At 46.9% G+C, this 13,817-nt stretch overlaps 1 protein-coding gene across 1 annotated transcript in view; it reads right to left on the bottom strand.

The window, feature by feature from the left end:
• The window catches only part of LOC149358997 (uncharacterized), a 36,138-nt gene that overhangs the window by 19,307 nt on the left and 3,014 nt on the right, over positions 1-13,817 (bottom strand). Inside the window, exons 2-4 of the mRNA XM_089571181.1 lie at positions 2,477-2,882; positions 919-1,014; positions 679-752 (exon numbers count right to left, since the gene is read on the bottom strand). Of these exons, the coding sequence (XP_089427307.1) occupies positions 679-752; positions 919-1,014; positions 2,477-2,806 (500 nt within the window). The 5' untranslated portion in view covers positions 2,807-2,882. The remainder of the gene's footprint in view (positions 1-678; positions 753-918; positions 1,015-2,476; positions 2,883-13,817) is intronic.

Genomic DNA, 13,817 nt, shown 5'->3' with positions numbered 1-13,817 from the left:
CAATGTAAGCTTTCTTTCTATATTTTTAATGCTGGTACTTGTGTTTACTCAATGTAAGAATTGCTCCGGTATTGTATAATTTAGTTGTTTTTTTCTCTTGTATACCTGTGCACTGATGAAACTTCAGTTCTGATGCTATTGTATATCCGTTATTATACTGCACAGTTGTCTTTGTTTCGGAAGCCGTGCTGTCAAGAAGCCGCGAAGTTAAAAGAGGCTGCGGCTTTGTTTAGCTGTATCTGACAGATTTTTCCGCACCTCCTCTGCTTGTATCTTTACAGGGCAGAAATAAAAGAATTAGAATTTTAATCTTAGTGCGCTCTTTAGATACCCCATATTTTAAGGCCAATTTCTTTTCAAAACAAATCATTGTCGCGCGAGAAAACCCAGCTGGATTTATTCGTTGCTCTACCGATTACCTTACATCGCTGTCGCTTTAAATTTTACAACCTCCATGCTAGAATAACATAAGATTTCTATTTAAATTTGTTTTAATGTTTATTCTTTTTGCCTATTGTCATTGCCTCAAGAGAAATGATATGCCTCTGCTTTCATCGGCACCTTTTAGAGGCTTGGCGGTCAGCATGAACACAGTAATAGTAGGGAGAGAGTCGTTATATTATCGCGGCTTAGCTTTCTTCTTCTTGTCGCACTGGTTGTTATCTCTGAGGTAATTACCCAATTGCGGCGACAGCCAATGCTTTCAGCACTACTCCGCAAACCAGAAGATGACTCGGGTAGATGACAGACATCTGAAGAAAAAGAAAGAGATGAACAAACCGAATAAGCAAACAGCGCAGAAAGGAAGCCACGCATCTTACATTTTGAATTTTGCGACGCTGCAGTCACATAGAAGTTAATGTCCTAAAGAAACGTTATTTGGTTTCTTTTTTTACAGTAAATATAGGCTTGACATACCAAACAGTGGGACAGGAGGGCCCCAACTACGGCGGTGGCTCTGGTCGCGCTGAAGAGGGAACCTGTCTCGAAGTAGTTAAGTCCGTGACGCAGCGCCTGGAAGGAATAGACGAAACATGGTTTTTCATCTTTAGAATTCCTCTGCTGCGTACGTTCCGTGGGCGGTACGCGCACCGAGGCACCCTAGGAAGCTGTAACAAAGCTTCCAGTGACTCTAGAAAGCTGCGGGACTGTACTTTCGAAAGAACGGAATCATGCTGCAACACCATACATAGCCTCCGGGCACTGGTCGCGGCCATAGAGCCACCCTGACAATAAATTTACCCGTACTACAGCAGTGCATCCAATGTTAGACGATTTATACCGATTAATTAAATAACAAGCTATTAATTTACTGGCCCACAGCCGGGTTTAGCTGGAAGTTCTGTATTATCAGCCAGATGCTGTATAATGCCACATTGAAGAAGGCAGATTAACAATAAAAGTATAAAGAGCATCTCGCTTCAAAGGCTGAATTAAAGCAATGCTCACAGCTTTGTGAAAGTGTCACTCACTGACCTCGCAAACGCACACGTGCACACACATACACATATAAAAAATAAATAACCGAACGTCAGGGTAACGAACTGCTGTACTTTTCATGTTTGATACAATATAAGTAAAACGCTGTGTAGACTGTTTTCTTAGTGTGCAATGTCAGCTTCATGCAAAGGTCTGAGGTCTGACGCACTTCACTAGCTACCCCTCTAACGGTAGCTGATAGCGATTAAACGTTGGCTGATAATTGATCGCTTAGTGGTAACCGTGAAGATAGAGAGTCAGCGTACGTTCCTGGTTTATTGAGTTAGTAACGGTGCCGGCGGAAGGTGCAGAGTCCTTGCTCTACGCCAAACTAGCATGCAGGTGGCGCCTTGACGTCAAATGCGCATTTCGGCCTCCAAAGTTAGCAGTCTGCACAATGACGTCCATGGGGTGTAAAGCGCAAGAAAAACAAAAATAAAAAGTAAATTAAAGCTCACACAGCGTTAGCGCCAGCGCAGGAGCAGGAAATCGTTCTGGTTAGGCCCGAGGTCAGAGCAGCACCCTCCCATTCCATCCGTTTTACATGTTGCCCATGCAACTACAACGTTATCGCTGGAAAAAAATGTCTTCAAAATACCGGTGCCACCTGAATTCCTGGGCAGAATTTTAACCCCCCCCCCCCCCCCCACACACACACACACGCGCGCGCGCGCACGCACGCACGCACGCACGCAGGCCTTTGTTCTACAGTGGGCTTAGTGGCTCATGATGGTGATGGCAGTGGTGATGTATTGCCGTATTACATAACTTTCGCTTAATGTCTGTTAAGCCTCGGGGTGCTCTTTCTTGTTATACAGATGAAGTTCTCTCGGCTGTTAACCGTATGAGCTTCATTACTACACGACCGAGCTGTAGTGCGGACGGAAAATTGAGTCCAAAATTTCAAGACTAAGCTGTGTTGCGAATTTCATCAGTACAAACCTCTGCGATCCATCGAGACAGCTTCGTCTCTGTTCTCGCACGCAACGCAGCTCACCATGGTGTCGAGGCTGAATCCCTGAAGCGCGATGCCCATGACGATGAAGCAGTTGCACCACACGACCATCCACAGCCAGGCGATGCTGCTCTCGTCCCCGGGGCCGCAGTTGAACGAGGAATCCCGGTGGGCGAACAGCTTGCCGTCATCTTCGCGGTAGATGCTCAGGAACGTGCGGTGCCCCGCCCATAGCGGGCCGTGCGGGTGTTGTGGATCTTCCGGCGAGGCTCCGCTACCGGGCGAAGCGGTGTCGTGCGCCGCTACAAGCTTAGGCGCTTTGATGGTGCTACCGCCGGTACCGCCGGTGCCGTTGACGCCTTCCTGTCGCATGGCTGTTGGCTGTTTGCTCGAGGCTGTGCCTTGGGTCACTCGTCGATCTGGCTAGAAATCGTCTGGTGCTGGTTTCCTGCGGTTATGAAGACAAAGTAGAAAGAAAGTCGTAGTATGTGTTACGCGGGGTCTGGCATGCCGAAACTGCACGTAGGGATTTGAGTGGCGCCGTAGTGGAGCGCTCGTGATTAATGTCGACCACCTGGGGCTTTTTAACACTCTCATTACTCGCATCAAATTTCGCCTCCGTACAAAGTGCGGCCGCCGCAGGCGGGATTCGATCATGCGACGTGGAACTCGGAAGCCGAACGGCACAGCCTCTGGGCCAACGCGGCGGGTTAGTACAAACAAAAGTCAAGGAGACTAACCGGTGAATCGAGGGAGAATGGGAACGTTGGTTCAATTTAATTTTTTAGGGCAGTACAAAAGGTAAGAAGAAGAAACAACAGAACGGAAAGAAAGCTGAGAAAAGAGCTAAATTGCCGCTCGTTCCATCTCGTTCTTTTTTCGCCCTGTTATTTTGCGTTGCTTCTGAAGAAAAATAAAAGGTTTAGCAACCTTTTGTCCGCTAGTTAACGCGCTCAAATGAAGAAGGTGAAAGAGAGAACGAAGGATAGAAAAGAGTGCGCGGAAAATTGAGCATAGCGTGTTTTCAAGCCTGATGTTGCAGAGTATCGGAGAAGTACTCTCGTGACTTTTTGGTCCGATGAAAAGAGAGCGAACTCCATCCTTCTTCTACGTATTCATCTTGTGGTGCTAAAATATAATGGGCCCCTACCAACTCGCCCAAATTTCCACCCTACTGCTCTCCTCCAAGCCCTTGGCTTCCGTCGACTGTCCAGTGTCCTTTCGGCACAATGCCAACATCCGAAGCACAAAGTAAAGCTGTTGATTTCCGCGCACATGCAGTCATAGGCCTGCGTGAATGCACTCAAGCCTTGCGTTTGGTTCTGTACACTGCGTCCCGATGCGGATACGTCTCACGCTGGAGTGTGCGTCTGTAATTCCGATATCAATATGCAGTCGTACCAGGTAGGCGCACAACGCACAGATGTCGTAAAAAGCATTTGTCTTAGTGTGCGTTGACGTACAGTTATGTGTCATCCGCGTCGGAGACCGTGTGCAAGCCCGGCTTGTGCACCCAATTCTAAATGATGTGGGAGAACCGTGTAGTGTGTGCGGGGGTATTATATCTTCGAAACCACATGTGAGACCGGCCGCCGTCCCTGAAGTGTTTAAAAATGCTGGAGGTGCGATATTTGCGCATGCGAGAGTGCATTACGTCTTGGACGCCGTGCACCGTGCGTGTAGCTCATTGCATTCTGACGTAATTACCTCCCATCATCTTTCTGTTTGTTTTTTTGTACTCCTTTCTCCTCACACAATGCGGAGCAGCGGGGCAAAGCCGTGTTCCTCTCCTGTGCCCTTTCATCCTTGTGTACCTAAAGCTTTTCCCTATCGGTGTCATTGTGAAGACAACTGAGAAAGTCCTGCCACATTGTACTCGCTTACACAACAGTTTCAACACTAGACGACTTCTCCTAGTCACTAACCTCCGTAACTGCTCGTATAGTAGGGAATGTGATCCGGCGAGAAGCAGCGTCAGAGAAAGTGCATTGCTTGTGGGCAACTGCTTTTGAAGGAGGCCCGAGTTCAACCAGAGGCGTAAGTACTTTGCTTGCGCTGTCACGCGTGATGCGAACACGTTTATCAGGACAAATAATTAAGCTACGACTCTCCATACACATGAGACGCCGAATCGGCTCAGCACAGGGAACAGCGGGCGCAAATAATCACGTGCTTTTCCTTTAAGTAAGAGCCTTCAAGAGGCACGAGGATAAGCCGCAAGCCTACCACCTTTGGCTGATCACCTAACAGACTAGAATGCTTCGTAAAGTGTGCACTTTAGGAAAGTGTGCACTTTACGAGTGACAACTATGTCACTGAATACATCTCGGCTATCTGTAGGTACCGCTTCTCGCCAGCCTGCCCGAAATGGTTTCAAACAGAAACAACCACAGAGCATTCTATTTCACGCGACTTGTGGCTCTGACCACGTCTTTCTACCCATACACCCCTCCACCTTCTTAGAACGCTTGGCTTATTTTTGAACCAGCTTGAACACCAGCCGGTGTTGGTGGAGCAGGCCTCAGTGCCGGCCCTGAATGTCTTAGTGCTGTGCTCGGAACGCTATATTTTCTCTCTTTCAACTTAAGGTTAACAAAATGCTATCGTAGTTCAACTAAGATTAATTGAACGATAAAGCGAGACCTTCCAAGTTTCTTAAATTTCACAATGCTCAATCGTTCCAGCTTTAGAGGTCCCGAAATTAGACTGCCGTATGAAATAATTTACAAATTAACTCATTTTTGAACAAGCTGCCTACTTTCTCTCAGTGTCCATTAGATAACACGGCAATATGCTCTTGCTCTTCCCGTCAGTTGGATTTACGAAAGGAATACTCAAGAATCCGGCTTTAACTTTTAGCAAGCAGAAATGCGCGCGCTTAGATCCTGTCGCGGTTGCCATTTGTTTCATTCCACGTTTTCATGGTGAGAGCTGAATAAAAATGGCTGTGGTAGTGTTTTCGTAGCTCCAAATTACGTAAAAGAGAAAACACATGCCAGTAACCCGTTGAGCTCTTTGTTTCGGCTACACGTGTTTCATTTCTCTGTCAGTTCACTGACTGTAAGCGCATTGTTTCTTTCTCTCTGTACGCTAAATTACTCCGCTTCGGAATCGTAGGCCCTGTTTATAGCAGCAGTGTCTGGATTTCGTATCACCTACCGCGTTCTTTTCCGTATACCGCAAACAGCCATGCAAAAAGCACAGGTAACTATAGTCTCACTTCGCGCATGCGCTGCAAAATCATCCGCCCGCGTACTTGGACGTACGACACGGCGGAAAGTGTTCGCGTTCGCCGGGAAGGGCTAGTAGACGGACCGCGTCGTGTCAGACCGGCCGCATTCCCGCTAGATCAAACGAACCATGCTTCCGCTTTGGGCGGACGTTTGTAAGCGCTGCGCTTGGTTTGTACCTCGCTCGAGTAATCAGCCGGATCACGCGGACTGGAATAGTGCGGTCAAAACATCGCCGTCAGTTCTAACGAAGCGTCCCCGCTGTTGCACGTTAGGTGCGGCGCCGCACCGTCTCGCGCCGCTGTGTCTGACAACGATATATAGTAGCGACGGAATAATGAATAAGTGAGCGAAGGAAAAAAAAAAAGAACTGCCAGATTTGTCATCTTTCCTGGGTGGCGAGGAAGTGACGGGGATATCTATAACACCCGTCACTTCCTGTCGAAATGAGCGTACCCAGTTCCAGGTCCCTTTGCCAAAAGTAACCGAGCAACAGGTTTTTGCTTCTCGCCCGTGTAGGGGAGCCTTTACGGCACCCATAAAGACCGAAAGGGGTCAGAACGTCAAAACTAGGGTTCACCTTACTTTGCACAGATTCGGCGATTAAGGGCTGCCATAGGTGCTTCGCTACGACGCTTAGAAACAAACCATAGTTTCATGGGAAGTAGCGGGGCCAGTTGGTTCATTTTTATACTTTAAAACAGTGCGCAGGGACAGGACAAAGTCTGTGTCTGTGTGTTTCTCGACTTTGTCCTGTCCCTGCGCACTGTTTTAAAGTAGAAAAACCATAGTTGTCGGGTTACTTTTGGCAAAGACTGTACGTGGAACGTTCTCACAGAGTTTCCCACGTGGGCTCAAGTGGACTCAGGCACATCTGGGTGCCGCTGTCTTTCAATAGCAGATGGACTGGGCTAGTTCGTTTTTACGAACGACGCCAACGCCTGTAGTGTTGCTGTCACAGTTTAGGCTGGAGGGGCGGCGCCAGGAACAGTCTTAGCAGGGGGAGGGAATTCAAATTTCAAGTAGGGGCAAATGGGCTCAAACACCGAGCCTTGTTAGCACTTAGAGCCCACACAGGTCTGCATATGTACCCCATTTGCCAAAAGTAACCGAGCAACAGGTGTTTGCTTCTCAACCGCATAACGGAGCCTTTGCGGCACCCCTGAAGACCGAAAGGCGTCAAAACATCAGGAGAAGGGTTCACCTTGCTTTGCACAGATTCAGAGCTTAAGGGCTGCAGTAACTGTTTCGCTACGCGGCTAAGAAAGGAACCACTGTTGCCCGGTTACTTTTGACAAAGACTGTACATGTAACTATCTTTTGCCGAAGGACACATTTGCGAAATTAAAAAAAAATTAGGGATAAAGACAAGACAAATAAAATCGTCAGAATGCAGCGGCGGCAGCTTCACATACAGCGAGGGGGCCTGGCCTGCATTGTCAGGTATCTTCTTCGTAGGGGGTTGAAGGAATCTACAATTTTTTTACGTGATCCGGAAATGTTTTGGGGTGGCGGCTGCCCTTCGCTTCCATCTTGACAGTGAAAGCGCTCAAAAAGACAAGGACGACAGAAAAGGAAAGACATACAAAGCGCTTACTTTCAACTGATTTTATTTCATGCGAAAAACAACAATGAAATAAAATCAGTTGAAAGTAAGCGCTTTGTATGTCTTCCCTTTTCTGTCGTCCTTGTCTTTTTGAGCGCTTTCACTGTCAAGATGGAAAACCAACTCGCCCACTCAATTCCATTATCCATTCTTCGCTTCCAGTTGGCGTTGCCACTGCGCAAAAAGTCCCTGTTTACTGATCACTACATGAATGAATGAATGAATGAATGAATGAATGAATGAATGAATGAATGAATGAATGAATGAATGAATGAATGAATGAATGAAACTATCAGCGGCGACAAAAGGGACATTTTGCATGGGACACTAAGGCCTAGGAGAATCGGTAAATCGCATCAAAAGTCTCGAATCAAGAAGTCGCTGCTGGGTAGAATTTGCTTGGACAGGTGAAGCGGGAGTGACACTGACCCAGCTTCACCGGAGTGAAATTCAGTGCCCCCCAGTTCCGGAGTCGTGCCTGTTTCCTGCAGGAAGTCACAGCTGCACTTGTAATGGGAGTTTTGTTCCCGGGGTTCCTGCTTAGAGGTCGGCAGGAAACAGCCGATTCGGTGAGTGCAGTGCTTTCGATCCGGTATTTTACTGGGAAACGCTGCTCACGGGTGTGCGACCGGTGTGCTACAACACTGTTAGGCGAGGGAACCCGACAGTGTGTGCCGTTAGAGCGACACAGCAGCGCAGGCAAACAGAGATTGTGAAACGAGAATACAGATATATTGGCACGCGGTTACGACGAACCTGCCATTCGATGAAGGCAAAATGCAAAGAAAAAAATTGCCGATGATTACGTTACTTCCTAATGCGAAGTTTCAGCACGGCTCATCAGCTGCTTCAGCTTTTCGATAGAATGAGGCAAAGAATTCGAGCAAGACAGTATGTAGTACAATTACAGACAACTTGTTATTTTTCACACGTATTCCTTCTTCAAGAAACACTCCACTAACAGTACAAACCCGTCAGTCGAGCAGTGGGAGGAGCTTCTGTCCAGCTCCGACCCGCAAGATCAGCTTGCGCTGGTTGAGCGGACCGAGGAGGCAGCGAGAACCAATGGGATCCTGTACCTAGGAACACCACCTGCAGCTCAAGACCCCAACCCCTAAACCCCGTCCCATTTTGCGGAATAAAGTTTTGTACTGCTACTACTACTGATTGTCATGAAGGAAGCTTTTTGGTGCTTTGGGACGTTAAACCTCTTAAGCCAAGCCTTTCTCTTCATAAATCCCTCCTCAACGCAGAGTGGCATTTTAGGGTAATTCATGCGCCGGCAAAACCATTTTTTTTTCTTTTTCATTAAAGATGCTTCTTTTTGGCTTGGTTCTCTGTTTGAGACAACAGAGAGAGACGAGGAGAGAAAGGAGTAAAAAAATACGACCAGGAGACTAACCATGATCGGGTTTCATCGACAGTTAGCTAACCCATCAGACATCCAGAAAATAGAAATAAAGGATCAAAAGAAATGCGTGAGAAAGTTACGTGGACAGCGAAAACAAAGTAACAAAGCGAGTGCGTCTAGGGCGGCCACTGAAGCCTGCATAACTTTCAAACTTCTTTAGACCTTTACATTAAAGCAGGAAATGGAGTGCCTTATTTGGCCGGCGAGAGCTGAAGCCAAAGAATCATGGTTTCAGTAAGGAACGCGTAAGTGGAACTGGAACAGTGTCGCCTCGAGGCAGTCGCACTCAAGAGTCAAAGCGCAGAGAGTGGCATACACTCTAATAACGAGTACTCCAATATGGGATTAAAAGGGGAGTAAGCTGACCTCTAGCGAACACACTTTTATAAAAGGGTATGCAGAACACGTCTGAACTGTAAACAGAAGAGTAAAGAGGGGGTAAGCTGACCTCTAGCGCACACACTTTTATAAAAGGGTATGCAGACAGAACACGTCTAAACTGTAAACAGAAGAGTAAAGAGGGGGTAAGCTGTCCGCTAGCACGCACCCTTTTATAAAACAGTGTGCTCTAGAGGACAGCTTACTCCCTTTTTACTCCTTTCTGCTTAAAGCGTAAGATGTGTTCGGCATACAAAGGGTGTGGGCTAGAAGACAGCTTACTCCCTTTTTACTCCTTTCTGTTTAGAACGTAAGATGTGTTCGGCACACACAGGGTGTGGGCTAGAAGACAGCTTACTCCCTTTTTACTCCTTTCTGTCTGGAGCGTAAGAGGTGTTCGGCACACAAATGGTGTGCGCTAGAAGACAGCTTACTCCCTTTTTACTCCTTTCTGCTTAGAGCGTAAGATGTGTTCAGCACACAAAGGGTGTGCGCTAGAAGACAGCTTACTCCCTTTTTACTCCTTTCTGTTTAGAACGTAAGATGTGTTCGGCACACACAGGGTGTGGGCTAGAAGACAGCTTACTCCCTTTTTACTCCTTTCTGTCTGGAGCGTAAGAGGTGTTCGGCACACAAATGGTGTGCGCTAGAAGACAGCTTACTCCCTTTTTACTCCTTTCTGTTTAGAACGTAAGATGTGTTCGGCACACAGAGGGTGTGGGCTAGAAGACAGCTTACTCCCTTTTTACTCCTTTCTGTTTAGAACTTAAGATGTGTTCGGCACACACAGGGTGTGCGCTAGAAGACAGCTTACTCCCTTTTTACCCCTTTCTGTCTAGAGCGTAAGAGGTGTTCGGCACACAAAGGGTGTGGGCTAGAAGACAGCTTGCTCCCTTTTTACTCCTTTCTGTCTAGAGCGTAAGAGGTGTTCGGCACACAAAGGGTGTGGGCTAGAAGACAGCTTACTCCCTTTTTACTCCTTTTTGTTTAGAGCGTAAGAGGTGTTCGGCACACAAAGGGTGTGGGCTTGAAGACAGCTTACTCTCTTTTTACTCCTTTCTGTCTAGAACGTAAGGAGTGCTCGGCACACAAAGTGTGTGGGCTAGAAGACTTCTTACTCCCTTTTTACTCCTTTCTGTTTAGAACGTAAGAAGTGTTCGGCACACAATGGGTGTGGGCTAGAAGACAGCTTACTCTCTTTTTACTCCTTTCTGTCTAGAGCGTAAGATGTGTTCGGCACACAAAGGGTGTGGGCTAGAAGACAGCTTGCTCCCTTTTTACTCCTTTCTGTCTAGAGCGTAAGAGGTGTTCGGCACACAAAGGGTGTGGGCTAGAAGACAGCTTACTCCCTTTTTACTCCTTTTTGTTTAGAGCGTAAGAGGTGTTCGGCACACAAAGGGTGTGGGCTTGAAGACAGCTTACTCTCTTTTTACTCCTTTCTGTCTAGAACGTAAGGAGTGCTCGGCACACAAAGTGTGTGGGCTAGAAGACTTCTTACTCCCTTTTTACTCCTTTCTGTTTAGAGCGTAAGAGGTGTTCGGCATACAAAGGGTGTGGGCTAGAAGACAGCTTACTCCCTTTTTACTCCTTTCTGTCTAGAGCGTAAGAGGTGTTCGGCACACAAAGGGTGTGGGCTAGAAGACAGCTTGCTCCCTTTTTACTCCTTTCTGTCTAGAGCGTAAGAGGTGTTCGGCACACAAAGGGTGTGGGCTAGAAGACAGCTTACTCCCTTTTTACTCCTTTTTGTTTAGAGCGTAAGAGGTGTTCGGCACACAAAGGGTGTGGGCTTGAAGACAGCTTACTCTCTTTTTACTCCTTTCTGTCTAGAACGTAAGGAGTGCTCGGCACACAAAGTGTGTGGGCTAGAAGACTTCTTACTCCCTTTTTACTCCTTTCTGTTTAGAACGTAAGAAGTGTTCGGCACACAATGGGTGTGGGCTAGAAGACAGCTTACTCTCTTTTTACTCCTTTCTGTCTAGAGCGTAAGATGTGTTCGGCACACAAAGGGTGTGGGCTAGAAGACAGCTTGCTCCCTTTTTACTCCTTTCTGTCTAGAGCGTAAGAGGTGTTCGGCACACAAAGGGTGTGGGCTAGAAGACAGCTTGCTCCCTTTTTACTCCTTTCTGTCTAGAGCGTAAGAGGTGTTCGGCACACAAAGGGTGTGGGCTAGAAGACAGCTTACTCCCTTTTTACTCCTTTTTGTTTAGAGCGTAAGAGGTGTTCGGCACACAAAGGGTGTGGGCTTGAAGACAGCTTACTCTCTTTTTACTCCTTTCTGTCTAGAACGTAAGGAGTGCTCGGCACACAAAGTGTGTGGGCTAGAAGACTTCTTACTCCCTTTTTACTCCTTTCTGTTTAGAGCGTAAGAGGTGTTCGGCATACAAAGGGTGTGGGCTAGAAGACAGCTTACTTCCTTTTTACTCCTTTCTGTCTAGAGCGTAAGAGGTGTTCGGCACACAAACAGTGTGGGCTAGAAGACAGCTTACTCCCTTTTTACTCCTTTTTGTTTAGAGCGTAAGGGGTGTTTGGCACACAAAGGGTGTGGGCTAGAAGACTTCTTACTCCCTTTTTACTCCTTTCTGTTTAGAGCGTAACAGATGTTCGGCACACCCTTTTATAACACCCTTTTATAAAAGGGTGTGCGCTAGAAAGCTTACTCCCTTTTTACTGCTTTCTGTTTAGAATGTAGGAGGTGTTCGGCGACGTTGTCGTACACGCGTTGGGCAGTCAGCTATCCGAACACGAGACGAACACGCGCAGAGCAGCAGCTAACTAGGCGGCCATTCTACCGGCCCTTTGTCTGGATAGAAACAGACGCTGAACGCGTACCTGCGTAGACTAATGAAGAGCATTCGCTGACGCACGATTCCGAGCCTCGACAATGCGAGCCAGCTGCGCCTTCATCACAGCGGGATCCCTGCCACTCTTTTTGTTTAGTGCCACTCGTGACATGCTGCATGTGTTTTCGCGTTGCCCCGTGCGGGTGGGTGAAGAACGAGCGAACGCTCTGGAGTTTGACACGCGGAATTCCAAGGGTGTCAGGGGTACTAAAATACTCGGAGGGGATTGCGCGTCCGCTTAAAATAATACCACAGGCAGGAAAATGGAAACAAAAAGAAAACAGATGTGCCTGATTGACGCTCGTACAAAGGTCGAAAGTTCAGGTTCAACTCGACAGCACTTGATTATGAGAGGGCGGGTACTGCTGGTTATATTTCTCAGAGGTAAACCAATGCGAGAAATTTTCTCAACTAAGTTTACTTGTTAACCTGTGATTGTTCCTCAAACAAGAACCAAGGGCTGGAAGCATGCATTTTGTTCTTTGTTTTTCTCCTGAATAGTTTTCCTCTGGACGAGTGACCCTGGAATATTTCCTTCGGGTGCCATGCAGAAGTAAACATAAACTTGATCCGTATTTCCGAGCTGTAGCGCATCAAAAGTCAAGGGACGGTGGACGAGATGGACACAAAGCACTGTGTGTGCCCATCTCGTCCACCGTTCCTTGCCTTTTCATGTGCTGCGATTCGAAAATATGAACGAACAAGCTCAACTTTCGACGTTACTAAAATAAAATTGGTCCTTTCGTTTTTAATCTTGCATCCGTACATCGCGTATTTCGGCGCTGTCAAGCACGATGGGTAAATTTTGTCTCAACGGGTTTCGGATCCCAACTTCGTATCCTCTCGATGCCTTGCCGAAGAGTTCGAGAGCGTAGGACTCGTCGTTAAATGTATTGTGCACAGCTGATTAACTGGGTCATTATACAGGGTGCTTCACATAAGACATTACAGAATATTTAAAGTAGATTTCTTGAGCTAAACTAGCGCTTTTTTCGGCATAGTATTGTCTGTGGTGTACTACAGTAGAATACAACTAAGACGTGCTAACTAGCAGGCTGGCTAACTAATTGAATAGTTAACTTTTTAACTATCACTGTTACGCTTCTTAATTATTGAGCGGCATGTAACCCACCGTAGGTAATAACCATATCAGTTTTTAGAATTTCGAAAAGGTATTTACCCTCGGAGCTGTGGCCCAACAAATTGTGGCTACATTGCGGCAAAATACATGCGCTTTCGAGAAGCTTGCAGGCAAAGCAACCTATTCAGTGCACGTAACTCGTCAAAGTAGATATAATTTGCTGGGCCACAGCGCCGAGGGTAGCAGCATTTTAAAAATTTTGAAAACTGATATGGTTTTCACCTACGGTGGGCTACATACCTCTCAGTAATTGAGACTAACAGGAATAGTTAAAAAGTTAACCATTCAGTATTAGTCAACCAGCCAGCTAGTTCGCACATCTCAGCTGTATTTTGACGTACTGCACTGCTGACAATCCTGTACCTAAAAGAGCGCTCTTCTAACTCAAAAAACTTATTTTTTTTTAATTGTGCCACTTCTTAGGTGAAACACCCTGTATAACTCGCAAATACGTTTAGTACAGAAAGAGCGCCGTTTGTCTCAAGCGGGTATGAACGAGAGAAACATTCGATGATTCAACCCGCTCAAAAAAAAAAAAAAAGTGGCTACTCGTATACACATAAAAAACTAGGATTACTCAGCCTTTCAGTCCAGCGCTATCGCAGCACTGTTGCGAAGTCTATTTTGTTCCTCTCAGCACTGCTTTATCCTCGTCACATACAGTCATAAGTCATCGCCGCCGTGGTGGCTAAGTGGTTATAGTGCTCGGCTGCTGACCCGAAACACGCGAGTTCGATCTCGGCCGTGGCGATCACATCTCGATAGAGGCGAAATACT

Source organism: Amblyomma mixtum, chromosome 2 (genome assembly GCF_055824585.1).
Source record: "Amblyomma mixtum isolate Tamu chromosome 2, ASM5582458v1, whole genome shotgun sequence".
Lineage (NCBI taxonomy): Eukaryota > Metazoa > Arthropoda > Arachnida > Ixodida > Ixodidae > Amblyomma > Amblyomma mixtum.
This window is presented reverse-complemented; position numbering and strand designations above follow the sequence as displayed.